The sequence below is a fragment of the Harpia harpyja genome, chromosome 12 (assembly GCF_026419915.1).
Source record: "Harpia harpyja isolate bHarHar1 chromosome 12, bHarHar1 primary haplotype, whole genome shotgun sequence".
Classification (NCBI taxonomy): Eukaryota; Metazoa; Chordata; class Aves; order Accipitriformes; family Accipitridae; genus Harpia; species Harpia harpyja.
The window spans coordinates 39166806-39193064 of NC_068951.1; the positions used below are offsets into that span (position 1 = coordinate 39166806).

At 49.6% G+C, this 26259-nt stretch overlaps 1 protein-coding gene across 7 annotated transcripts in view; it reads left to right on the forward strand.

Moving 5' to 3' along the window:
- The first annotated feature begins 9174 nt into the window (after window positions 1–9174).
- The window catches only part of TNIK (TRAF2 and NCK interacting kinase), a 167910-nt gene continuing 150825 nt past the window's right edge, over window positions 9175–26259 (forward strand). For 4 of the 7 annotated variants that reach the window (XM_052805181.1, XM_052805185.1, XM_052805182.1 and 1 more), the window contains exon 1: window positions 9176–9538. In XM_052805181.1, coding sequence (XP_052661141.1) covers window positions 9482–9538 — 57 coding nt within the window. In that variant the 5' untranslated portion in view covers window positions 9176–9481. Of the gene's footprint in view, window positions 9539–26259 lie in introns of all 7 variants that reach the window. The other 3 variants (XM_052805179.1, XM_052805184.1, XM_052805180.1) reach the window with 1 other exon arrangement.

Genomic DNA, 26259 nt, shown 5'->3' on the forward strand with positions numbered 1-26259 from the left:
ATGTGCTGCTTGCTTTCTGATTAAACGGCTACTGCTGTTGGTGGTTTTACTGTGTTTAATCTGAACTCGGTATTAAGCTGACGTGCTCGTTATGTTCCCAAATTGCTTAATCTGCAGTGTCAGGACCTGAAACAAAACACAGGCAATACTGGTAAGGGCGAACACGGCTGTTTTGCATGCGTGGAAGAAACTGTTGTCTTACAGTTGTCTTACAGGTTTTTTTCATTATTTTTAATGGGTAATTTCAGGTCAGCTGCATCTCAGCTCTTACACTAGCTCATGTTAGAGACGGAAAAGAAAGGAAAAACAAGGCTGAAAGAGGGCCTGCATGTTTCAGGAGCTCGAGTCTTATTCTCCAAAAGCAACCTGGGCTTTTAGCAGCCTAATTGCCATTGACTAGCAGTCAGACTAGCTTTTAATGCTCAGTTTTGCAGAGGAAAAGGCTAATTCCCTTTCAGCAAACAGCCTGTGTCAGCTACGGCACTTGCAAAACTCATACTTTGCTGCATGTGTCATTTGGTGCTTCTGAGAGCGTGGTTGCTCATAAAGTGCTAAATCCGCCACCTGCCTACATAGAGGATAGTGGATTTTCTGTTAGGATATGTCTAACTTGTTTCTTAAGATATTGTGTAAAGCACTGAAATCTTCTTTAACAACTAAATAATCCAGAGAAATTTTGCAGAGAGGTCTCTTGTGGGGCTGTCGGCACTTCCCCTCCGTGCATTCTGGCGAGGTGCTGTGGTACGGAGGGGGTTTATCCCTCTGGAGATGTCTGCAGCTTGGTGTTGTCTCAAGGCTTGAGGATTTCACTAACGAGTTTTCACAATGAGTATCTTTGGTTAGGTGCCACTACTGATGACTGGCTGAAATCAGTGCAAGCATTGCTTGTGGGAGATGAGCTTTAGTATTTATTCCTGTGAGTATTTCTTTGTGACCGACACTCAGCTCCTACTGATGTCTTTCCAGGTGGAAAGCTCCAGACGAATCCCTATTTATTCACCTCCATTTGGGATCTGGAGGCGGTGGAGGGGGAGCAGGGCGTGTGGGATGGGGGAGCAAGGCGAGGGGCAGGGGATGGATGTGGGGAGGGCAGGAGGGGCTGGCCATGGGACCAGGGTGGGCAGCACTGGTGGGCTCACTACATCTACCCGCCATGTGCCAAAGTGACCTCTGGACGATGCTGCTCACCAGAGAATCTGGCTCAGTATCTTCAAAATATCTCCACTGCACATCACTCCGGTTTATCATCCCTGTCCGGCTTGTCTCACTGCTTCAGCCGTGTCTTCGTCCCCTGTTTACCTCCCGTTGCTGTGGCAGCCTGAATCTGTGCCTTAGCAGTCACTCTGCACTTCTTCAGAGCAGACTCAGTCCATTCCCTCCTTCATCGGACAAGGCACATATGCAGATTGTTCCCTGTTTATTTTAGTAATGTATCGGTCATTTTACAGAAACACCTTGTGACTTTATTTCATGCCATTACTGGGCTGTCATTTATTCCAGGTAAGGGAAATTGCATGTTTTCAGCATTCAGGAGTCTTTCTCTTCCAGTTACTATATTCCCATGTTCCATGCATGCTGTATATGTTATTGAAAGTCAAGTGGCCTAGAAAGGATGGCAAGAAATTAACCAGCTTGTGAAGTATCCTCAGTTTCCCTCGAGTTGCTGCTGCACCCTTCTTGCCAATCTTTCTTTCATGCCACACAACCATGGATCTCTCTCACCGAGATGTGCAGAAGACAGCCGGGGCAGGAGGACACGGGACAGTGCCAGCAGGTGAAGTACCCAGTGCGGGTCCCAGCTCACCCCATGCAGCAGCAGGACAGACTTCCCACCCCGGTGGCATTGCAGAGCCCATCTCAATGTGGCCAGGAGCCACAAACTGAGAATCACAAACTTCTGAAACCCCGAGATTAATTAAATATATAACGTCACTTTTAAAAGTCTCTCTAATACGCTGGCTGCTTTGAGCCTGTAGGGGCCAGAATTTCAAAGGAAATTTTCCAGTTCATCCTTCCCACTCGGCACTGGTGCTCGGGGGAAATGGGGCTCGGTCACGTCTTTGTCGTTTGGGGTTGATCTACCCTTCTTGCCAAGGTTTTTCTGAGTGTCCTATTTAGTTCCCAGCTGATGGCTTCCTTGCTGTAACCTGCTCGTGAGAGCCCAGACTGCGGGCTCAGATGTGGGCAGGGTTTCCCCCTGCTCCGAGATCAGCCCACTCTTTTCTGCTTTTTTAACTGAAGATGGAGTCATTCCACTGAACATGCGGCATGCCATTCATAGATATTTTCAAAACCACCTAGTTTCCTGCCTGGTGTTTTGGTAGTTTCTCAGAAATCACGTGTTAACACTAAAATCATGAACTTGTTTAAATATATCTGTTTTCTTTTGTTCTATACATCCCTGAGCTGAACCAAGCGTTGACCATGCTTTTCCCATCCTGGATGTCACTTCATTTCCAGATCTCTGCTGACCAGTGGGATGCTGCACAGCTAGGTGAACCCTTCGCCCTTCTTCACAAGTTTGCCTCCTAGTACTACCTGGCACTTATGTTTCAAGGGCTTTTCCCCTGCTGTAATTACTCAGTCCTACTTGTCTGTGGCTTTCTGGAGGTATTTCTTGGTGGCGTGGTGTAATCTTCACAGCCCTTGAGGGGTTAGCCATCCTTTTGTGCTATGTTTGCATTAACAGCATTAGTCATCAGGCCAAATGGCAGTGGCGAGGACATGGCCATATCGGCCAGGGCTCTTGTCTGGCTCTTCACCCTTTCGGAGACTTTTCCATCTGTAGGTGACGTTAACGACTTCAGCTGGGATTTGTAGGAGTGAAGGTTGTTCCATATTGCAGGCTGAAAAATGCCTTCTGAGGGTCACAAAACTGATGTCGAAGAAAGTCTGCTGTTTCGGCAGAGTTTTCTGGTCTGATCTGTAAATCAGAGTATCTCAACTCTACAGGATCTCCTGGGCCTGAAGTCAGCCTGCATCCCCTTCCCTGCCATGCAGCAGCACGCTGCAGAAGGCCTCCATACATGAAATTCTGACCCAAGCAGCTCCTTTCCGAAATGGTGACGTGATATTTTTGCGTGCTCTGACGACGATTTTGTCTTTCAGCAAGTCAAAAAGTCCCATGCCTTTGAAATTCTCCATCCATTTTGTAAGAGTTGCAGCGTGGCTTGCCTTCAGTGAACATTTGGGTTAGCTTTTTTAAGCTTTTCCCTGTTATGACAGGACCTAGAAACCCTTTTTTTTTTTTTTAAACCATTTTCATCTAATTCCAGGAGGAGTGCTTTCATAGACTGCCACATCTCTGTGAAGGCATGAGGAAGTAAACACCTCTGAGCGAAGCCTCCACAGAAAGGCAACAGCAGTTGGCTCAAACCCTGTCTTCCTACTCAGACACTAACACTTTAAGCACTACTCAGATGATTACTTTAAGTTGCTTTAAGTACCTCCAGTTGTTTTCTGACTTGCTTTTGCTTTGGTCATTGACTATGAGTGGAAAGCCTGAGATATCAGACTTGGAAAGTCTGTTCTGTGGTTTAACCTTTCCTTTTTTTTTTTTTTTTTTTTTTCATCTAAAAGACTTTTGCCTTTTGCAGGGTGAAATGATGAGTATTCAACATGCTTCCAAAAAGGCAGAAGCGTAGTGCCTTCTTTGCAGAACAACACATCTCACAAGCCATGGTGAAGATAGATATCGTTAAAAAGAAATGAAAATCTGGAAACATAAATATGCCAAGGAGGTTTTTGACCTGGATTGCCTCCAGTCTCACAGGTCTCTGAATACCCTGTATGTCTGACCATCGCCGAAGCCCTGTGGGACCTTTATTATCAGCACCTTTGCTAACTGCAAAGCACAGTTCCAGTTCTGTAACCCCTTTCCCGAGGAGAGATGTCGAACCCTACCCACACCTCAGGACAGATTATCATTTTAAAAAAACAACCTCACTGTTCCTGAAATGTGTCTTAATTAACTCTCAGCAATTTGCATTTGACAAAAGATAGAGCCAGTTTCTCTTGTTCTACTGATCTATGCTTAGTACCAGATGGGGGTGGCTCCGGGTCAGGTGTTTCCCAGGCCTGGGGCTGCCTTTGGTCTGCAAGACAAGCCAGGAAAGAAGAGGGAAAGAGAGAATATAAATACTGGTTGTCTTAGGGTAACTCAGCTCCAGACTGATCAGCATAAAAAAACGTATTGGGATGCTAAATAATTTTGATAAAAGGCACTTGAAAAACGGAGCAGCTGTTCCACCCCGTGGACAGGGTTGTAAAGCAGGTATTTATGGGCAGAGGCCCCCGGAGGACTTCCCTGCTGCGGCAGGTCGGTTCTGGAGAACGTCCCTCATCCAGCAGCTCCCGCATTCTGGACCTTACGCATACTGACGTTATCCTTGAGATCTCGGCAAAGAAAGCAGAAATTAGTATTCCTCTGCAGGACTGTGGGAACACGGTTTGCTGGGGGAAAGGCTGCATTAGGTTTTCTGCAAGCAGTGCAAAAATGGGACTTTGATTGGTTTCTAAACAGTCACAGTTGGCACATTTTAAATGACTATAAAAGACTTGACACCCTCCTGAAGAGCAGGGTTGCCCTTTGATAGTTTGTTGGTTTTTTTTTTTTTTTCTTTGCAGAAGAGGCACAAAGGAAAGAGGTTAATTGACAAAACAAAGTCCTACATCGCTAGTATGGCATGTTCGCCAATAGCGACACGGAAACGTATTGCCCAAATCAACACCGCGTTAGGCCTCCAATGCTATAGGCAGGCTGATGGGAGACCAACAAAGGCATCAATGCCTGCTTGCATCTGCTGGGGAGGCACACGCGTTATTTATTACGTACAATTCTGCTTTACCTAAAAATTGCAACTTTATATTTAAATTTTAGTATTCTGGTAAATAATACAGCGGCGCTTGAAAGGGTGCGAGCGCTTGCTACCCTGGAAAAGCCTCCTTTAACTCCTGCAAGGCAGACAGCGAGTCTGATCTACATAAACCAGGGAAGGGCACAGCAAGCAGTCCTGCTTCTTTTACCACCTTGCTGGCCTTGCTGGGGGAAGGCTTCTAGGCTGTTGTCTCCTTGGTGACTTCGGCCCATGGTGGCAGCCCTCGAGAGAAGGCAAATGCAACTGCAGTGGAAGGGGCATAAAGGAAACCCTGTGCCGGTCCTCCGTGCCGAATATTTTGGGGAAGAACAGCAGCTTGGAGGGGTGCTGTGGGCGAGTTAAGCTCCTGGAAGTGTACCGTCTACCATGTTTTTCTCGGCAGTGCCCCAGGACTTCGCTACTTAAATGCACCGTGCTGTTCCCTGGGTATGAATCTGTGGAGGTAGGGTTTTTTTCAAAGAGCCCTTGCTGATTTTCCATTTACTCCGCCATTGCAGTGATTACAGGGTTCTGTAGTTGAACAATGCTTAAGAGAGGGAGCGATTAACTATTTACAGGGATTTTTTTTGTATACAGCTATAGGAAAAAGCCGGGCAGCAGGGTTCACACAGGTAGTCCTGCTCAGCTCCAAGGATGCAATGGAAAAACACTTCTCTCCCTGGAGAGGAACCCGTATCAGCAGAAGGACGAGCAATCAGTAAGTGATAATGAATCAGTTAAAGTGCATTTGAGAAGATCAATAGATGCAGGTTAGGACATGTGTAGCCATTAATTTCTGAGCGTCTTTTAACACAGCTGCATGTTATCATGCTAGCCTAAACCCCAATTATTATGCATTTAACAGAGTATTAATTTTTCTGCATCCTCCATTCAGTTTGGGCAGATTCCTTTAACTAGTGCATTACACGGGCAAACACTCGGGTAAACCAGCCCGGATTTAGGGAACCGGAAAAATTACACTGACGCCAGCCACAGGACCAAGTGGTCACAGAATTATTGGGAACAAGTGACCCACGTGTGCTGGTAGAATAAATCATGTGTCAGGGCCCAAAATAGGGCCTAAATGTGTTTTCTTGTTTGCTTCATTCCTTTTCTTGCTCATCTTTTGGAGAATGATCCGAAGCACCTGAAGCTCTTGCTAATTGGACAAGGCCTTATGTGTCATTTAGATTTACTCATTCTCCATATACCCCCTCGTGATATAATTAACAGTGGTGGAACTGTTAGATAATTAAATTTAGTTTTATGCAGAGGTCAAATGACCTGGATAGTTTATATGTGAGCTGATGCCCTTCAATGAATAAATCAAAAATACCGACCCTGACATTAGCCCCCCACTACCAACAGCAGAGCTTGGGTTCGTCAAGGTGCTCATTGCTCACCGGGGCTGACCGAGGCTGGGGACTGCCACTCTGTAGGAAAAAATGACATTTTCACATTTCTCCACTTTCTGAATGGGGATGAAATGGCAAAAACAATGACTTGCCACAAAACGGTCCCAGCTTCTGCGGCAGCAGAAATGCCAGGTACGGAGCTGATGAGAGGCGGGGAGCTGGGCGAGGAGGAGCTGTGCTCTTCGTCCATGGCTCTTGCTTCACGGAGGGTGGGACGTGGCAGCTTAACGCCTTCGTTCGGCTCGGCAGCACCCTGCCCGTGCTGCCGCTCACGTATAGCCATGCCAGCGCTGCAACGCGGCCGGGCTGGCTGGAGCACAGGGCACCGTGCGGCGAGAGGGACCGCGGTGAGACACAACGGGGTCCAGCCGCCGTTCCCGGGGGGGGACCGGCCAGGTGGAAACGCAATTTCATGCTGAACTGACTCCAGCAAAATATTTTGGGCCAATTCAGCCGAGTGCTCTGTTCTGAGTCACAGTGACTCCAACTGCAAGATTTTGTTTAGATGCTCCTGGCAGAAAGACAGAGAGACACAGATATACACCTCCTTGTAAAAAAAAAAAAAAAAAAAAAAAAAAGGTAGCATCTCAGAACTTCATTTTCTATAGCAAAAGCTTCCTGCAGAAAATGAATGCCCAGCTTTAGCCCCTCCTGCAGCCTGGCTGGGCACCCATACAGCCCGCACAGCAGCCCCGGCATCTCAGGAGGCCACCGGGTGCATACCTCCTCACCGAGGCTGCTCCTGTCCCCCCCCCCCCCCCCCCCCCCCGAGCAGACTGGAAACAGCAGCCCTCACTGGGATTTTCCTTTCACCTCCCGCTATCGTTTTATGCATTTCTTATGTCAGTGATAACAGAAGGGTCCTCTACATTTTTACCATCTTGTTAGGCAGTAGACAGATCATAAATAAATTGCAGTTTAGCTTGGGACTCTGCATTCATGCTGAGGATCAGGGCAATCTGTCTATTTGCAGGACTGGGCATATATATATATATTTTTTTTAATCCTTATGTATTTCATAAGTAATCCTGTGTATTCTTGGATGGAAAGCACATTAGAGCAAGCCAGCGTCCTCTCTCATCCTGTTTGTTCTCCCCTTCTCTCCCCGAGAACAATGAAAGCAGGAGGAAGTCTCGCATTGGTTTGTTACTAGTTTCCAGGCAGTTTTGCTTCCAGCTTCACAACTACGAGCAAAATATTGCAATACCTAGGTTTGAACAGAGAGAGACAGCTGTTTTAAAAAAAACACCCCGCACCACCAAAGATTCAGGAGGGTGCTCAGACGGTCCCTGGTGTTTATTTTATTGAGTTTAGCATTTTGATCAAATTTGCTCTTTAAATGTGAGTGAGGACTAATGACTATGCAAGATATCAAGCAGTGATGATTTGTGGCTTGGAAAAAGGGGATAAATTCAGGCAGGCTGCTGTTGCTGTGGGCGCCGTGCAGCCCTGTGCGCCTCACCCACGGCAGGCGACTTCCGCTACCTGCCACTTCAGCAGTTCATTACAAAAAAAAAAAAAAAAAAAAAAAATCACATTCTGCTGCACCCTCGCAGCCCTGCAAGCCGAAACACCGGTGCTGCCTCTCCTGTCCCCAGCTCTGTTGCGATCAGGACTAATAACGCTAATAAACCATTGATGCAGCCCCTCCGCCGCGGGCTATCCAGCGAGCAGAGGGTGGAGGCACTGGTGGCCCTGACTTCTGCAACCACCTCGACTTCTGCAACCACCTCGATGTCTGCAACCACCTCGGCAGATCCTGTTGCTCCTGGGGAGGTTTCGGCAGCTCCTTCTGGTCTTTCGTCCGTCTGTCCCTTCCAGCCCAGCCCGGAGAGGCCGTACCTCCAGCACCGGCTGCAGCACGCAGCCTCCCCGCCACTGCACGATTGTTTGTAATACAATTTTTTTTTTTTTTTTTTTTTTGAAGCACATCTCCGACCAGAAAGTGTAAGAAAATCCCATCCGCCTGCCAATTGACTCATGTGTAGGGTTTCCGCTTCCCAGATCTGCATATTGTAAGCTCCTGACACAAGTTGATGTTGTAAGTACAGCTTCCATACGGTTCTCTCAAAGGCAACAGATTTTTTTCTACATATATATTTATATACGGCACCTGGTTTGGCAGAAACCACGTCCGAAAAAGGGAACGACGGAAAACAGTAGAAGCTGAATCTACCTAGCTATTGCTGGCTTTGGAGGGCTTTCGGCCAATTCCAAAGACAGCGTGAATCTCGTACTCTTACTCAGGAACAGCGTGGGAGTCGACAGGGCTAGGACGGCTCCCGAGCGCAGAGGGAACCGGTTGTGACCCGGCTCCGGCTCCTGGATCCGGCTGGAGAAGGGACGTTTCTCGACCCCAGCATCCCGCGGTGCGTCGAGCGGCCGGCCGGCCGCTCCTTTGCGCCAAGCAGCACCAGGCCCTAGCGCTTCCCGACACTCCAGCCTGGCCGGATTCGGGTCCGGCCCCCCAAATTTGGCGCCTTTTCCCACCAGACTTGACAGGCGCGACTGCTCCGGTAGCGGGGGTACCCCGGATTTTTCCTCCCGCCGTTTGCCGCGGGGGTTCCGCGTGCTCCCCAAACCCCCTTTTGCGGGGGGGCTCTGCCTCGAGGCGCAGCAGGGCTGGAAGCCCGCAGGACGCGCGGTCCGCTTCTCGCAGCCCTTATCCTCAGGCCGCAACCCCTCCGGAGGGTCCCCAGCCCCCCCCCCCCCAAAAACCAAACCCAAGCCCTCGTCACCCCGGCGGGTGCGACCCCCAGCCCCCTCCTCGCCTCCCCGTTTCCCGCGCTCCCCCTCAGGCAGGGCAGCGGGGCGGGCGGGGCCCTGCCCGCCCCCGCCCCCTGGCGGCGGGGCCCGGCACCGCCCCCGCCCCGCGCCGCCGCCGCCGCCGCCGCCGCCGCCGCCGCCGCCCCCTCCTCCCCTGGCCGTGACAGACAGCTCCGGCGGCGCGCTCGGCCCGGGCAGGCGGCGATGCGATGCGGCGCCGCCGCCGCCATCCCGGCGCAGCCCGCGGCGTGCCCTGCCTGCCGGCAGCCGGCGGCCGCCCCTAAGCCGCGCTGCGGGCGGAGGGGCAGGGGCGGCTGCGGAGGTTTCCTCCTCCTTCCCGGCTCGCCGCATGAGGAGAGGCGTTAAGTAGCGCCAGCGGCGCGGCGGCCGCCACCACTGCCCGCTCGGTGGCGGCGGCGGGGCCGCCCGGCCGGCGGTGGAAAGATGGCGAGCGACTCCCCGGCGCGGAGCCTGGACGAGATCGACCTCTCGGCGCTGCGGGTGAGGCGGGGCGGGGGCCGGGGGGGACGCGGGAGCGGTACCCCCCACCACCACCCCCCCATCCATCCCTCCATCCCTCCATCTCCCGGTGTGTGTGTGGGGGGGGGGGGACGACACACACACGGGTGTGTGTGTCTGCGCGCCTGCACGTATGGAAATACCGATGTGGAAGGGTGTGCGTGCCTACAGCCGTGTGTACGCATGTGTGTATGTATCCTCACACATGTGTGTGCCTGCGCCCACGGGTCCGGCCGCACACCCGTGTCGGGACGGGCGTGCGCAGGTGTGTGTGTGGGTCTGTGTGTGGGGGGGGGTCTGTGTGTGTGGATCTGTGTGTGTGTAGCATGCACAGACGGACAGGGGACCCCGCAGCCGGGTTATCTCCGGGGTGCGGGAGCGGGGCTGCTCCCCACACCCAGGTTTTTCCACACCGGCACGGCCCCCCCCCTCTCCCCCGCAGCCTCTCCATCCATCTCCCGCCGTGCCCCTTCGCTCTCGTCTCCTCCTCACCCCCTTCCCGTGAAAACGAAGCTCGTCGTGTACCCTTGAAATGTCGGGCTCCTCAAACGTGTCAGCCTCTGCGTGGGCTGTGGCCTGATGTGTCGCCCCCCCCGCTCCCGGTCTATTTTTCCTGTAACTTTCTTCCTTTTCCCCCTTTCTTCATCCTTTTGCTGGTAAGAACGGCTAGTTGGTCATGAGCATGGGGAGTCGTTTAGGGAAGCGGCGTTTATTTGGGAGGCAACAGCGAGGCTGCTTCTCTCAACCTGCTGGCATAGAGAAATAAATAAAATTAAGCAGAATCCACTGAAGACTTGCACAAGTGTATTTTTAGAAATATTATTTGCTTCAGTGCAAAAAAAAAAAAAAAAAAAAAAAAAGGCTATCTTTATTCACTTGCCCTACTTTCTTCCTGGTGAGTTTCTGGTTGATTAATAGTGTAAATGATTGCTCAGCAATACACAGTGTAGATGAGATTGGAGCAGGGGGACCACCCAGCTGAAAAACAGACCTGGAGCTCTTGTTTCCCCTCTTAGGTGGAAGGTGCCTTGGGAGGGAGGTTGCTGAAGCTGGTGGAGTTGAGTTAATCCAGGAAAGCAGTATCATCTGGGAGGGGAAGGGAACCCTCTCCTTCTCCCCCACACCCTGAAAATCAGATTTTTTTTTTTTTTGTAATTTTTTATTTTTTTAACATCTGCATTACAAAGTTTATTTGAACTAGGGCACCTTTTCTTTTTAAAACTGTATCCACACACGCTTAGGTTTTTTTCCTCTGTTTGTGGCTTCTTAGTAGCAATGCGCACCACATACAGTCAGGGTTTTGTTTTCGCTTTAGGAGGAAATGTATATTCCCTCCCTCCCCCTGAGACCCACCGACAGCGCCTGGTCTGCGAGCAGAGCGGTGCTGGCGTTTCAGGGCGGTGCTGGTGGAGACAAGGGGACCTGAAACCCCTCGACTGACAGCGGGGTGGGGGGTGCAAAGCCGTGTCCCCCTTCCCGGCTGTGTCCCCCTTCCCAGCGGTGGCCGCTCCGGCAGGACCCCGGGGACTGCAGCGGGGCTGCCCGCTTCCCAAGCTCCTGCCGCTTGGGCCTCTGCACCCTTCCGAGGGGAGAGACCTGCTATGGCGCTTTCCTGCAAATGATGAGAGATGTGTTGGTTTGTAAGCGAGACAAGAATAGGAGCTTAATTTGCCAAGGAATAGATCTTCTTCTAAACTAAGCTCTTTTAGCACTTAGAATAATTGTTAAAGGTCATAAATTCAGCAGATAGGGCAAGAAGCGTGAATCATTCCATGGGGTCTGAATCAGAAATCAATAGTAAATTTGCTGCCCGAGCACAAAACATGGCAGGGAGGAGTAATTTCCCAAGCCTTGCAGAATTTCATTTATGAGAAAAGAAGTGTCACATCGCTGCGGGTTTGTAGATGAGTCTGGATGGAGGAGACGTTGCTCTTGTGCCTACGTGTTTGAAGGGGTGAGGGGTGGCTGTGTGAAACGCTGGGAGCAGGTAGTGACTCAAAATTTGGCGGAGGGGATGGTTTCTTCCCAGCAGCGGGGAAAGGAAACGCTCGGGCCGCTTATCTCCAAGTTTGAGTCACCGAAATGTTCTAGGAGGCCGAGTTTTATGAACAACAAGCAAATGCATATAAAAAAGGTGGACTTTTGACTGCTGGTTGGCCCTGTCCTTTGCTTTGGCTTCCCTGCTTCTGTCACAAGGGAGGAAGGTGGATTTGCAGGACGAGAGCGTGCTGTTGAAGGCTGAGCACGGCTTGGCACAAGCAGAACCCCACACACCGTCATTCATTTCAGCTCGCCTCTGCCCGCTAGCTTACGGGCTAACATTTGTCGAGCTGGGCTGAAAGGTAACATGGGAGGTAGCAGGCGCTTCTTTTTTTGCCACGCTAGAGTTTATCTTGGCCACGCAGTCGAGCTCCACCGCAGCAGCGCATCTGCTTGACGCGCCGGCGGCTGGGCCAGGAACAAAGCCCTGAATTCTGATTAAAATGCACGGCCTGGTGCATCGAGTAAGCACACTTCGGGCTCGCTCCTGCCTTCTTTGCGACATGTTTCTATCCATCATTGTGCACCGTGCTCATTGCCATGGTACCCAAGCGTCCCCGTGTCGGTGCAGAGGGCTGAGCGTGCGAGGAAAGGGCAGGGTGAAGCCTTCGACATCAGAAGGATTCTTAAAATAGAGATCTTCCGGTGGTGGTGCTGGTAATGAGTATTGTTAATGTTGCAGAAAACTGTAATTTAAAATGATGAGGCCATTGAACAGGTAGTGCTGCATATTATACTGACAAGGGGATAAGATAAACTACATTATAATGTTCTTTTGTACGGGCTGGGAGATATTTTTGCTAGTCCACTCAGCATGTTTAATAGCCGAATGACCTGGCAGTGCTATTAGCAGAATAATGATTAACACGAGGATTCGCACAGGCTGTTGACAGGCGTGTTTGAGAAGCAGATTTTTGCAATAAAAGGAGAATGAGCGTGAGGAGGGATGCAGTGGGCCATGCTCTCTGGTGGTAAATGCACAGCTGATCCCAATAGGAGAGCAAGCAGAAAGATGGGGCTGGGTTTTGGGGTTTTTTCCACCCTTTTTTTTTTTTTTTTTTTTTTTTTTTTTTGTCTCGGCAAATGCAAGAGCCTGTCATCTCTTGCTGAAGGCAGTGGCCTTGATCCTTCTAAAATATTCAGGTCAATAGCTTTTCCTCTGCTGCATCCGTCTGCAGGGCTGGGCCTCTGGCTGATGTACCAGCAGTGGCAGTGGGCTCTTCTGCAGTAGCTGCCACAGCTGGATTAATTTGGGGTGCTTTGCAAGGTGTGTGGGAGGTGATAAAAGCTCTCTGGGAGGAAAACTTTTCTCAGGGAGCTGATAACCCCCGGGGTGGGACCGTCTTGGGGCAAGCAAACCCCTCCGCTCACAGCTGCTCCTTGTCTGCGTGGCGAGGGGCTCGCCCTGGGCTTGGATCTCAGCTGAAGGCTGGGGGCTTGCAAGGCTCACCTGGGTTGTACGGCTTGGCTAAGGGTTTCCTGCAAGCCTGGGAATTTAACAAGAGCCTTTTTGGGGAAGGAGTAATTGTTTTCTTCATGTACCTGGATGTTGCTTTTGTTTTGAACTCATTAACAAAACCCAAGCTTTTGTTATTTACTTTAGCAAAGTGCTGACCGTGCAGTCTCTGGAAACTGGATCCTAAAATCGTTAGTTGTTTTGGAAATGCCTGGCCTTTAATGCTCAGGCTTGGAGAGGAGACAGCACAGAATTAAGGAGCCGGTGGGTATTAGCTGTTGCTGGGAAGAATTGGATGAAACCCAAAAATGTCACTACTCTTCCTTTAGCTTTGCTTTGTATAGAAGTGAAGTTTCAGTGGCCATTTGTTTGCATTAGTTGATCATTGTCAATGAAGATAAAAGCTCTCATATTAAAAAAAAACCAACACAAAACCCAACCAAACATGCTGGTGTTGTCCTGTTTCCAGAACTTCATCAGTTTATGGCATATTTCAGCATCATTAAAGATTTAGCAGAAGTTCTAATGGGGGATAAGCGCTGCAAGCCACCACTCGGGAGCATTATCCTGGCAGCATTATGTTAGGTTTCTTCTTCCAGCATCTTTTAAAAAAAAATCTGTAGCTCAACAGAATTTGGGCAGCTTTTGCAAAGGTCACCTTCCTAAATAGAAAGAGGAACAAATTTGACTAGAGATGACTTCTGGAGATTAAAAAAAGACATGAAAAGCTTATTTATTTGTGCTGTCTTTCACATGATATGCTACTATGCAAAATTTGGGACATACCTTCAACAAATAACTATATATAGCCACAATTCCTGAGGATAGACACTCTCGGGAGTCTTCCGTCAGGGCCTTCATCTGTCCTCTTCCAGGGTGATTTAGTGCATGTGTAAGCTATGGACCATGACTGTGTCCATGTACTTTGTACATTTTTGAGCCTTTTTTTTTTTTTAAACCATAAAACCTTGGCAACATAATACTCGTCTCTGAATCATCCCAAAGGGATGACAATGTCCAACTCTAACCCTTTTTTCTGCATCTTGGCTTCCATTCCTTGAGCCAGGAGTGCCGATAGTGGTGCAGACATTTATCTTCTACACATGCATGCATATTCTTGTGTGTGTGTGCTCATGAAAAGGTACAACAGAAACAAGGCTGACTTCTGTCTAATCCTTCTGCATGGTTGATTTCCCCCCCCCCCCCCCAGCTTTTGGAGTTGTGCAGCCCAGATGCTGCTCTTCTGCAGCTTTCCATGTGTCCTTTGGCACTGATGCTGTGGTTACTCTTCCTCATCTTTGGAGATCTTCCGCAACATGAAAGTGTATAGTGTTTCTAAAGGCATGGAGAGTCTCTGTTCTCACTAGTGTTCCTGTGCTGGTCAGCCATAAAAATTAATAATTTGGAGGGAATTTATAGCAAAACATGTGCTTGAGCAGGTTGCAGTTCGAGCACAAGCATTTTGTTGAATTGAGGTTTGAAGCAACAAAGAGTATTTGATTGGTGTGCGTATTTGAAATGAAATGTCTGATTTTTAATCCATGCAAGGAGGAGTAGTTAGAAGAGGCTTTTATCCTTGCTATGTCAAGGTAGTTTTTATCTGCCAGGCTCTAGTAGATGTAGTGGTACAGTTTGTATGGGGTGAGGGGGGAAAGTGTTTCCGCTTGATCTGTAGGTGTATCTCCACAAATGAATTGCCCAGCTAAGGCAGAGGCATCCTTGGAAGTCATCATTCACGTGGGGCCAGGTCACACAAAAGCTGCTATCACCTCCTGGGCTCCGGCTCGGAGCTGCTGCTCCCTGCAAACCCTTGCCCGACTCCTTCTAATGCACCCCCGGTCATTTTGCAAGGGTAATTACAGACATCAGCGGGAGTTCTCTGCCTCTGACCTGCAGACCAAGGACGGAGTATTGATCCCCGTCTCCTTTCTTCATGCTTCAAATATAAATGGGGAGAATCCTGTTAGATTTCCCGTGCTTCCTCCGGTAAAGAGCTACCAACAGGCAAAAGGGCGCAGGACGTGGAGGAACAGCATCAGTAAAAGCTGTTGTGTCTTGGGGTGAGGAGGCTGGTGTTGAGGGTTCAGGACCTGTCTCTTGAAGGCAGCTTCTCACCCAGTGGTACCCGGGGAGCATACATGCCGTTTTCCCCTTGCTGCCAGCTGCAGAAGAGACCAGGAGCGTTGCGGGGCGAAGCGCAGACCCACAGCAGAGCTGTGCTGGGAGTCAGCACCGTTCCCTCTCCCGCGGCTTTGGCTGACTTTTCCTCCCCGCCGGCGGCGGTTTTGGCCCCGGGTACCCTGCTCGCCCACGGGAAGTGTAGAGCCTCCATCACATGAGGTTTCCATTTGCTGATGCTCAGGCATCTTCTTTGTTACCTTTCACGCAGCCATTAAAGCAGGCTGTGGGTCGAAAACCACTAGCCCAAGTCATTGATAGCTCCATTAAATGAGGGGTTATATGTCCTGCTTATAAAGCCAGTAGCTTTGATTCCTCCCCCCCATCCCCTCCTCCTGTCCCTTTTTGTCACTTTGACTCGTGGCTGCACATTGAAACAGGCGGGTTGTTTGCTCTGAGCTCAGGAAAACAATTTATGTAAGCGAGATTTGATGTTCTCCGTGTAAATCGCTTATGATTTCTGAAGGAGGATTGTCTAAGGAACATGGTCCTTGGGAAACAGAGACTCCCTCTCTCTCCCTGTTCCCCCTCCACGGTGGTTTCAAGATGAGCCCTGCGAGGGGCCGAGCATTCCCTTCCCACAGAGGGATGAGGATGCTCAGCACGTAGGGCCCCAGCCCTGGGATGCTCCTGCAATGGCTCGTTAGTGAAAGGAGAGGAAAAGCCACCAAGGTTGGAAAACACTGATAAAAAGTTTAGTCGGAACTCAGTTATATCTCTCTGCACACCTGATTTTATTTCGTAACGGCAAATCAGAAAACCTTCTTCCCCTTTGATCGAGAATGTTGCTTTTCCATGTTAATTTTCTGCAGTGCTTGCCAGAAGTTCAAGGTTGCATGTTGGTAGTAAATGATGGATGATTGTAATCAGCCGGGCGGCACTGGAGTATCCAGATGCGTCTTGCGTAGCTGAGAACCGACGTTTCCTCCTTCCATACTAGGTGAGCAAACAGTGTGTACTGCCCTGTGCTCAGCTGCCGAGTTACCCCGAGTGCAGCAGAAGGCGTGCACTTTGCTCTGCTGCAGATAACCAGCTCTCCTCTGCTACAGAAACCCTATTAGATATTAACGGCTTCGTGCGAACACCACCCTCGCTCACTTGACGGTAAGTGAGACCTGAGCGGCTGACATGGTCCCCATCCTTCTACGTACACACTCAGGCTGAAAACAACCATGGCCTCTGGCAAGCGCAGTAGCCGCTTAGTTAGTTAGCAGGCTGTGAACAGTGAGTTGCTCTTCTGAGTAAAGCCTTAGCAATGCGAGTTTAACATTCTCTTGGTTTTAAGCGCTGTTGCTGCAGCGAGGGTGGGTGGATGTGTTTCTGTTCATGTGAGTGCACGTGTGGTTTTCGGCTTCAGAGTGCATGAAACCTTTTGTTACGTTTTTTTTTTTTTTCCTTCCTCCAGCAATGGCATTTCAGAGTGCAAAACAAAAGAAATTGTTCTGAAAGCAACACTTTTTAGAAGCCAGGGATATTGCCTAGGACGTATATTCCGTTATAAACTAACAAAGAATCAAAAATGTAATTTAGGTGGCTGGCACTTCCCCCCCCCCCCCTTCCTTTTAAAAATTCTTTTTGCTCCTAATTTTGAAACTCAGCAGGAAAAAGCCTACTGCCAGCTGAGTCATGTATTTAGTCCATGACAGAAGTGACTGTTTGGGACCATGCCCTTAATCTGCTGGATGGGGACTTTCGGATGCATTGGAGGCAGTAGAGCCTTTGCCGAGAAAGAGATCGCACAGCTTGAATCTAATAAAATGTGTCTAATAACCTCTGTAGCATGCTACAGGAATACAGGAGATCAAAGATGTGGAGGCATTTATTTTCATAATTTGTGGGTCAGATCCTTGCAGGACTAATTGGGTGCCGTTTGATGTCCAGGCAACAATAGAAATCTCCCTGTAAATCAGAATATATTTGCCTCTTCCTTTCTCTTTTGTACGCTAGCATAAAAGCTTAGTATGATTTTGAGATAAACTGGCAAAAGCCAGGGTACAGATCTCCTCCCTACCTCACTGCCATCTTTCTTGGATGTATTACACTGCGGGCCATATAGCCGATACAGTCACCAAAACAACTGCATTTACCCAGTAAGCTGGTGGCCCTTCTAATGTTGGTGCTCCAGGAGCACTAAGCCTGCTGGTTATCGCCTACCGTGCTTCTGCTCCCCAAAGCCTGAACCGAGATGAAACCAGAGAATGAGCTTTGATGGTGCAGTTTGTAGCATCTCTCCCCAGTTGTGGCTCGCTAGTCGTGATACCCAGCTGGTATTTCAGCTTTGCAGGTGGTCGCTCCCAAAACACAGCAAGTCAGATATGCTGTGTGCTTGGTGGGGGCACTTACAAAGTTCTTACATATATAAAAATAATATATATACACAACATTATATATATAAAAATATATATAAAAATAAGCATGGCTCTAACTGTTCCCTCTTGAGTGGAGTAGCACAGCATGGTTGGGCTAGTGTGGCTATGAATGGCACAGCCTGTGTCCCTGTACCTGGCACATAAACCATCTTCAAAACACTGGCCAAAATTTCCCAAGCTACTCACTTATATGGGAGATGTTGAATTAGCCGTAGACCTGTTATCACACGTGAAACCTGGCTGGAAAGGAAGGGGCACTGCCCTTAAACTTGTGTTTTTTGTGTTATATCCTCCCACTGAATACTCACGGTAGGTGTTCGTGGCGGGGGGGGCTTTTCTCATGTGTCTGCAGATGCCACCATTTTGGGAGGAAAGAAAGATGGGTGTGCAAGGAAACTGTGTTCTTGGAGCAAAACCAGAGGCCAAGGCAACAAAATTAAAAGGGCTTTAAATGCATTTTCTGGCTTTGCAGACAGGCTGTCTTCACTGCAATAAATCTTCAGCCTTTACATATTGATTAGCTTCAGTAAATAGTGTGATGACTCTGCTCTTCCTATTGCTATTCTGCGGGGATCGGTGTGTTAGTGTGGCTGAAGAGGCTGTAATAGCTAAATGGGATTCCAGTAGTGAGAGCAGTTTACAAATGCTCTCCAAAGTGAGCCTCACAGCCAGTGCGACTGTGTGTGACTGCTATAAACATAAACACAGAGTGCTCCACTGGTGACTGGGCTGGTAATGGCCGTGTTTTCTGATGGGAAAAACTGTTCCCTGAGCCAAGTGCCCTGCAGTGACTGTGCCCTGCCCTGGCAGGGATGCCGTCTCCTCCTGGGTCACTGGTTGGGGAGCTGTGATGGGTACTTTGTGTGTGGGGTGAGTGAAGGGAGCAGGAATGGAGGGGAGAGGCTGGAGTCCTGTTAAAAGGTGGGGCTGCTTGGCCAGAAAATAGAAAATGGCTGAAAATGCCTCCTTTTCTACCTGCTCCGCTCAGGGCTTGTACTAGTTTCTTCAATATTCATGTGTCACTGGGCATAGTTTGAAGTGATTTTGTTTGTTGGGCTTTGCCCCCACTCTTGGAGGCAACGATGTGGTGTGGCAGCCTGAAGGTGGTTGTGTTTGAGCACTGGGCAAGCCCCGGATCCTTGGAAAATCGTCGTGGTAAAGTACGGACCGAGCAGGAAGGTGGCAGGAACAGCAACTTGTTGTCCCTGCGGAGCAGCAGTGGGAGGAGGGATGGGGAGCTGCTTTAGACACTAGATGCTGTAGCTGAAAACCCATCCAGAAGACTTCCCATTGGCATGCCCACGTTTTGTGACAACCTGTAACCACACCGTGGTGGAAAAGCTCTTCCAGAGGCAGTTTGGGCCATGAGGTGAAATCCCAGGTTGCTCTGGAGACAGTGGATGCAAAGACAGGATGGAGCAGATGTAAAATTAGCATAACAATATACCTTTAATTCAACTTGAAGGAAATAATTGAAGACTAGTTGTCGCTTATGATGGTGACCTCTGCCAAGATGACTCATGCTGCAATATAATATGAGTCACTTGTTGATGGCCTGTTCAGGAGAAAGTGCCAAATCCTGGTAGCTTCTTCATTGTGTGATATAAAAGCCAGGATGAAGAAGGGCGTTCAGGATATTGTTGCCTAAAAATAGCTGATACTTAAGAGCGCTGAAGCACCTTTACTTGGCTCTGGGGGGCTCTAAGATGAAAAGGCAAAGGCCCTGAGCAGAAATGCTGCTGCTTCTTTGGCCTCGGTTTAAGAGCCACACTTTGTACCTCTCCTCCCCAGCCTTCTGCGTTGATGTGATGTTGCCCGAGGGTGGGGACCTTGATAGCTCTCTCCTTCCCACCAGACATCTCAGCTGGCCGCAGGGCAAATGCCCGCTGGTGGGAGGGAGGTGGGTAGGTGCTAAGTTGCGCAGTAAGCACGGAAAGCCGTGACCCCCTTTGCAAAGGCTGCCCGGCAAGAGCTTAGCACGGGCAGGGAGGTCTTGGGGGGAGGCTGGCTGGTGGGAGAGCAGGAGGGTAGGAACAAGATCCTCCGTGGGAAGGTCCTTGGGATGCCACCGATGGGGAGCCCTGGGCTGGAGACCTGCAGTTAGGAGCCTGGGGGGGAAGGAGGCAAAGAGCTAACAGTCTGTGGCCGTGTCGTCCCCTGCAGCAAGGGCTTTGCCAGGCACAGTCTGTCGGTGAACGCCTTGCCTCTGACATCTGCCAAATGGGTGGAGGATGAGAAGTTTTTTTATGGCTATAAGGAACCTGCGGTGCTCCTGTAGCAGTTGACTCGAGCACTCACTTGTTAATCATCTACTAGCTGTCTTAAATGCTTCCTCGTACCTAACTAGCGTTTTTCCTCAATAAATGAGGTTTTGCAATCCACAGAGCCTGGTGCGAAGGCACTTGTGACCGGGGGCAGGAGCTCAGCAAGAAGCGATAGGTGGATTAGCTCCTGGGCTCAGCCGGGGGGTCGGCGCCCCAGGCACGCTCTTCTCTGCACTTTCATGCAGCAGAGGGGCAAGAGGAAGGTACGGCAGAGGGGCACCTTGCTCCTGGGAAAGGGTTTCTAACTTGTCAAAAGCCTGATGATTTTGTCTGCGGTCGTGAAATCCTGTGAAGGCCTGACACCAAAAGTTAACCTGAGAGGGGGGTATTTTTTTTCCTAGATCTCTCAACTGTAGAGAAGCGTGGAAAAAAGGCCTTCCTGAAAGATCATAATCCAGAGGCCAAGTAGAAGACTCCAAGTAGTTTATTGAAAATTCAGAAGAAAAAATGGCGCTAAATATGTGAGGCCTTGCCTTCTTTCTTCCCCGAGTGATGCACCACAGCAGCTGGAGATCCCTGAGCTGCTTCTGCCATGCTTTATTTTCCAGGCGAGAAGCTCTCTACCTCCACAGTCCCTCACCTCTACCACCTGCTTCAAGGTGTATCTTGCCCTCCGGACCTTGCCTGTTTGCGGTCCGGACTGGACTACCAGATCCTGCTGCCTTACGCAGCACCAGCGTGGTCCTCAGGGAGACAGGAGGGTGGTGGTGAAGGGCCGTGCAGGAGGGTTGGAGCTTGAGGAGATGAGAAGGGGTGGACCTGGAGGAGGAAAGCTTTGCACCCACGTGTTGCTGTCAAGGCAATGCGAAGCAACCAAAGGACGTTGAATGTACGAGTGGTTGCGTTGCAGAAAATTGATGTGTAGCACCCTAGAAACAGATCTCTGAGGGGCAGAGGGACATCTCTTCCTGGAAAGAAACTGCCAGTGCGGTGGGACCCAAATCTTCTACACATCTTCATTTTGTCTTGCTCCTTTGATAATTACCATCCTCTTCTTTAGCAAGTTCCCATCATTGGCGTAGTGGTCCTGCTGCTGTGGCAGCTCTCAGGAGCTCTCATCATGCCTCTCTTGTCATCCTTGTCAGCTTCAGCACTGGGGGGACCCACAGTAAGGAGGGTTTTTGCTCTTTGGTAGGGCAAACCAGTGTGGTTGGTTTTCACTGAGCCGCTGGATCCGGGGTGCCAGCTGTTCCTGGGGTGATCTCCAGACTGGCCCTTAGAGCTGGGGGTGCCCCAAAAGGACCATAGTTTCTTTGCCAAGAGTGGAGTTGGGGTTGCTGCGTTGGGGTAGAGCACTACAGGCTGAAGGATGGCTGGACTGCCTCTCCATCATGTCTTACGCAGGTTTGGGCCTGGGAAGGCCAAATGTCCTTTACGTGGAGACCTGGGCTTCCAAGGTGTACCAACTCGCATCCTCTGAGAAGCGGGTGGAGTAGAAGCATTACACTTTTGAATAGGCAAAGGTTTTATCAATCATGTGGTTCAAAGGGAGGGATGCCTTGTAGGTGGACAGACCGTACCCCCCCCCCCCCCCCCCCCCAAACGGTGTGGTTGACAAAAGAGATGGGGTGTAAGTTCAAAGCTGGAGATGCTTTCTCAAGACCCTTTCACAATAAGCGGTGGTTTTGCTTTCGCCAGTTGCCGACCTCTTCCGTGCTGCTGGTGTAAAGCAAAGTGCCTGCACAGAGGAAACGTCCTCGAGAGAAGATGCAAGAGCCCTGCTCATTATCAGAAACGAGTAAAACTGCTCCAAGCTAATCTGGCTGCCTAAAAATAGAAGTGGTGGTAGGGGGAGGGACTGTCTTCTGTGTTCGTTTGCCCTTGATTTTCATGACATTTTGCTGCTCTATATTATGTGTCTTGTAGGGGAGACTGTGTGTCCTGGTCACACTGGAGCAATTCACAAGAGCACGTGCTCGTGTCAAAATCCACCGGGGAGGAAGGCCGAGAAGCTCGTTCAGGGTCTAGTAGTTAACTCGCAAAGTGCAGTTATTCAGGTTTGCTCCCTCATTCTCCGGCTCCTCGCAGGTTCACAGCCTCTCCCTTGGTGTGATCTTGAAGTCTCCCCTGGGGCAGGTCTGAAGGAGCGATGTGACTGACGGCGAGGCTGTGGGATGAGATGGATCCCTGGTGCTGCGAGGTGGTGGGAGCAGGGGCCATCCGTCATGCGTGCGCCTCGCCGGAGAGAGTCATACCGCAGCTGAAGGTTGCACCGTCTACTTTGCAGTTAAGGGAAAAAAAAAAAAAAAAAAGTCAGTTATGAGACTTAATTACTGTGTTATTGTTATTCAGCATTTAAAACCCAAGTTTCATAACTGCCTTGTGATATCAGCATTTATGCTCTTTGTCAGTATTATGCAAGCAGCTCACCTTGTGATCATGAAATACTGAAATGTGCTTTCTAATGCTCACCCTCTGTTTCTCAATGAGTCCATAAAACCTCTTCTGCTTTCCATTAATTACGGAACAATAGGACATTTTTCTCTTCTCTTTTAAAAAGAGCTGAGCCTTTTTTTTTTTCTTTTTCTTTTTTCTTCCAAGTTCTTGGGCCTGCTGCTCCCCTGAGACCTTTCTGTTCCATCTGGCTGGGCTGGGGTGGACATACCTTCTGTCCTCCACTGCACTGCCTTTTGCCACTTGGGGGGAAGCAGAAGGTTTGTGGATCCATCTAGGAGCAAAGGTCTTGCTGTCCTGGAGCAGTCCCAGCTGGCGCAGTGGCTATTGCTGGCACTGGTGCGGTTGATGGCATCTACCTACAAGGTTAGCTGAGGCGACTGGGAAAGATGGGAACATGTGGGGATGGGGTGACTTTCCTTCCTCCCCAAAAGAGCTGAAATATTACCTTGCTTGTTGTTTTCCAACTGGAAGTGTCTATTGACACCAGAAGGAGACCTTCCTGCATCCCACCAGAAGTGCTTGGCGTGCCCCCAAAGGCTGCAGTGCCAGGGCAAAGCAGAGCAGGAGGGTGCTGGGAGCGAGGCCCCTGAGCTGGGCTCTGGTCTTATCTGTGGGAGCATCTCTGCTGGGTCTGGATTTTCCCCACCTCCACATCCAGCTTTTGTAGGACAGTGAGAGTAGACTTCTAGTTTTTGTTCTGATCGGTCCGGTTCTGCTACTCAGAGCAAGGGTGGGAAAGGGAAGGTTATTCTGTTTTGTGGTGGTGTTGCCTATGGGGTAATTCTGCAGGTGACTAGCTAGAGGTGGTGGGGTCTCTCGATGCTTCATTGGAAGAGTCTTGCATGATTTCCTTGACTTATAGAGACCCAGAATTTAATGTTTCTTCCAAGCTTTTTCAAGAAGAAAGAAATTGTTGGGTTTTTTCTTCCCTGTAGAGGGAAAGAATTAAGGTATTTCTCTACGCACAGATGTGGAGTGCAATGTGGTTCAGTTTGCCTGAATACACTGAAGAGGATGTGTCTCCAGGCTCCGTGGCCAGTGCTGCTTCTCCACTCTTTCATGCTTTGCTTTACATACACATCCGGAGATGCGTAACTCTTTTCAGATGCTAATGAGGAGTTTATAGATAAGATCCCCTGTGAGGAAAGGAATGCTAGGATGGTCTCATAGCAGGGGAAATCAAGGCGAGGAGGGGTAAGCATCTTCCCTAGATTCACTTACAAGCGATGCAGCCCTGGCAGAGTTGAGAGCAGAAGTCCAACCCGCTGGCCTCTCATCCTGTGCCGTAGCCATTAAACTATGCTCTCCTAAGATTAGATAATGTGTGTTTTTGGTGTCTGCAAGACTTGATGAGCAAATTCCTTTGAATAAATGCTTTTCTTGTATACTTGCCAACACAGAGTGAGGTTTGGGACATGAGGGAAGGGAAATAACTTGCAGGTGTCAATTTTCAGGAGGGAAATCAAATGGGGAGATAATACCCAACAGGTTAGAGTTCTTGGAAGGACTCAGTGGTGAGGAACCCATCCTGCCTGCATCTCTGGTTTAGAGTAAGTGATGTGGGGAACCCAAGGTGCAACCGTGCTGCCAGCAGCCTGCCACAAGTTTCAATACTGCCAAACAATCCGGATCTCCGGCAGTGGCAAGATGTGGTGCTGGAGTTAGTCTGGGCCCTGGGATAGAGGCTAAAGGTATCAGGGCTAACTTCATGCCTGAATGTTGGGGTTCTTGATGGATCCAGTTGCAGAACTCTGAATTTTCTTACAGTGTGCATTGTAATAGCATGGTACTCGGTGTCACCCTGACCGAAATGTCTGTCCTGGCTTCAGAGCACTTGCGGTCTGGGGAAGCACCGATAGCTCAGCTGGTTTCTCAGCATGATGAAATACTCCTTTCCAATACATCAGGTCTTCAGAGGAGGAAAGGATTACAAAGGCATCGTGGTCTCATAGTAATTTGTCTTCCTTGCTGTAGCCGGGGGCTGTAAGGTGGACCAGAGCTCAGCTGTTGGCTTACAATAAAGCTGCTGCAGCTGCCCTCCCTTCTGACCAGGAGAGACGGTGATGGGCCAGCCGGGTCTGCTAGGTGGGATGAGGTGATGCTGCCTGCTGGGTGCCGCAGACAGCTCTCTGAGGACTTAGGGTGGCCTGGCGGAGTTTCTTGTGCTATTTATTTTACTTTCTGAGACAGTGTGTTGTTGCTGAAACTCTTGCATGGATCTGATTTCTGGTTGTGAGCACCCTTATCTGCTTCTGTAGCCATTAGCTCTTTGTCTTGCCCACGTGGGAAGCCGTAAGTTATTTCATCTGATAAGACTTTTCCTGTCAGCTCTGACATTTATTGTGAAGAATTCAAATTATTCTAGGAACTATAAAAGAGGGGATGGAGCCTGGAAGTTACAGCTGAGAAGTTGTGTTCCTCTTCCCTGTGCAGACCAGCGAGATGTAAATGGAAAGTACGAATCTCTCCATGCGTCAAGCCAGGGCTGAGTTCTTGGTGGTGTACGGTGTCTAGAAAGAAGCACATGTCCTGAGATTTGTTTCCCTTTCCTTCCTTACTTTGTGCAGCATCATCAAAACGCTCCTTTTGGCCTTTTAAACTCATCAGCCTGCTTGTGAAATATTCAGAAAAGCTTGGGCTGAGTTTGCATCACTGTCAGTGGGTTGCATCCTTTTGGAGTGGCTTTGATCTGGCTTACTCCATGCTGAGTAATTTACACTCCTCTCACATGAGCAGCAGCTTCAATGGATATGCCGCCCTCTGAGAGTCTGGCCCTTGCAAGCTCTCTCAGTTTCTCCTAATGGCAAGCATTTAAATGGTATTAAAGCTGCTTATCTGAGTCTTGTGCTTTTTTAGAGTCATTAACACCTCTGCAAAGAAAGTGTAAAACTCTAGTAAAGCTGGTGGCACATTGCAATGGTTTGAATGGTTACGCGGAGTGCGGGGAACAGGGGGCTGGGCTTCCCGTGCTGGTGAGGGTTTTTAGGAAGGGTGCTGGTGGTGGGTGCAGTGCCCACGGGTGGGGAGCTGGTGCTCCCACGCACGGTGGGCATCACCCGTGGGAGGTGTTTTCCCCTTTGGCCGGGGGTCGGGGCTCTCTTCTGGGCGTGAGATCAGGCACCTCAAGTTTTTCTTGGTGGGTTGTTTCCCACCGCCCCTTGATTCCCCAGGGGTCAGAAATGTCCATCTTCCCACATTTGCTGTATCTAGTTTAATGGCACGTTTCAAGTGATGTTAGCAATTTTCTTTTGAAGGATCTGTGCTATTCTGTTACCTTTACAAGGAGGCATCGATGTTCAAGGGTGATCCCGCCATGAAATCGTCCAAGAAAAATGAAGCTGGCTTTGTTCTTCACCTTGAACGTTGTCCTGTGCAGCAGCAGTGCCACAGTGGTTTGATCTTCGTGGCCACTGAGAGGTCCCACTCGCTCTCGTTGCTTGGTCCGTTGAGCCAGCTGAGCTCTGCACTGAATAACGTGAAATTATCATGACTAACATTAGGCTGGTAGGAAAACTAATAGAGGTGAATAATAGCACAAGATACATGGAAATCAACGTTTTTCTCCTTGGAGGCTGTAGATGTAATCCACTTAATATTCTGTGGAACACAAGATTAATTTTCTTCAGCATAATATATGTGAGGGCTTTTCTTTTTAGTTTGCTGGCAGAGGCATCGCTGCGTTGCTAAAGCTGAGTGCAAGGGATTAGGAGGGGGGAAGGATGCTGACCCAACTTCCAAAGGATTCAGAAACAGCAAAATCTGGCTAGAGGACGTTAAGCTTCTCCCTTGCCGGCAGGACTTTTCTGCAAGAAGTGTGGCTGGGACTGGGTGTCTTGCACGGGGATGACCCCGTTGTGTTTGCTCATCGAGTTTTGCTGTGTGGTAGGGTATCTTTCAACTCTCTGGATGTCTAAAATGTTGGGGAATAGATCTGATTTG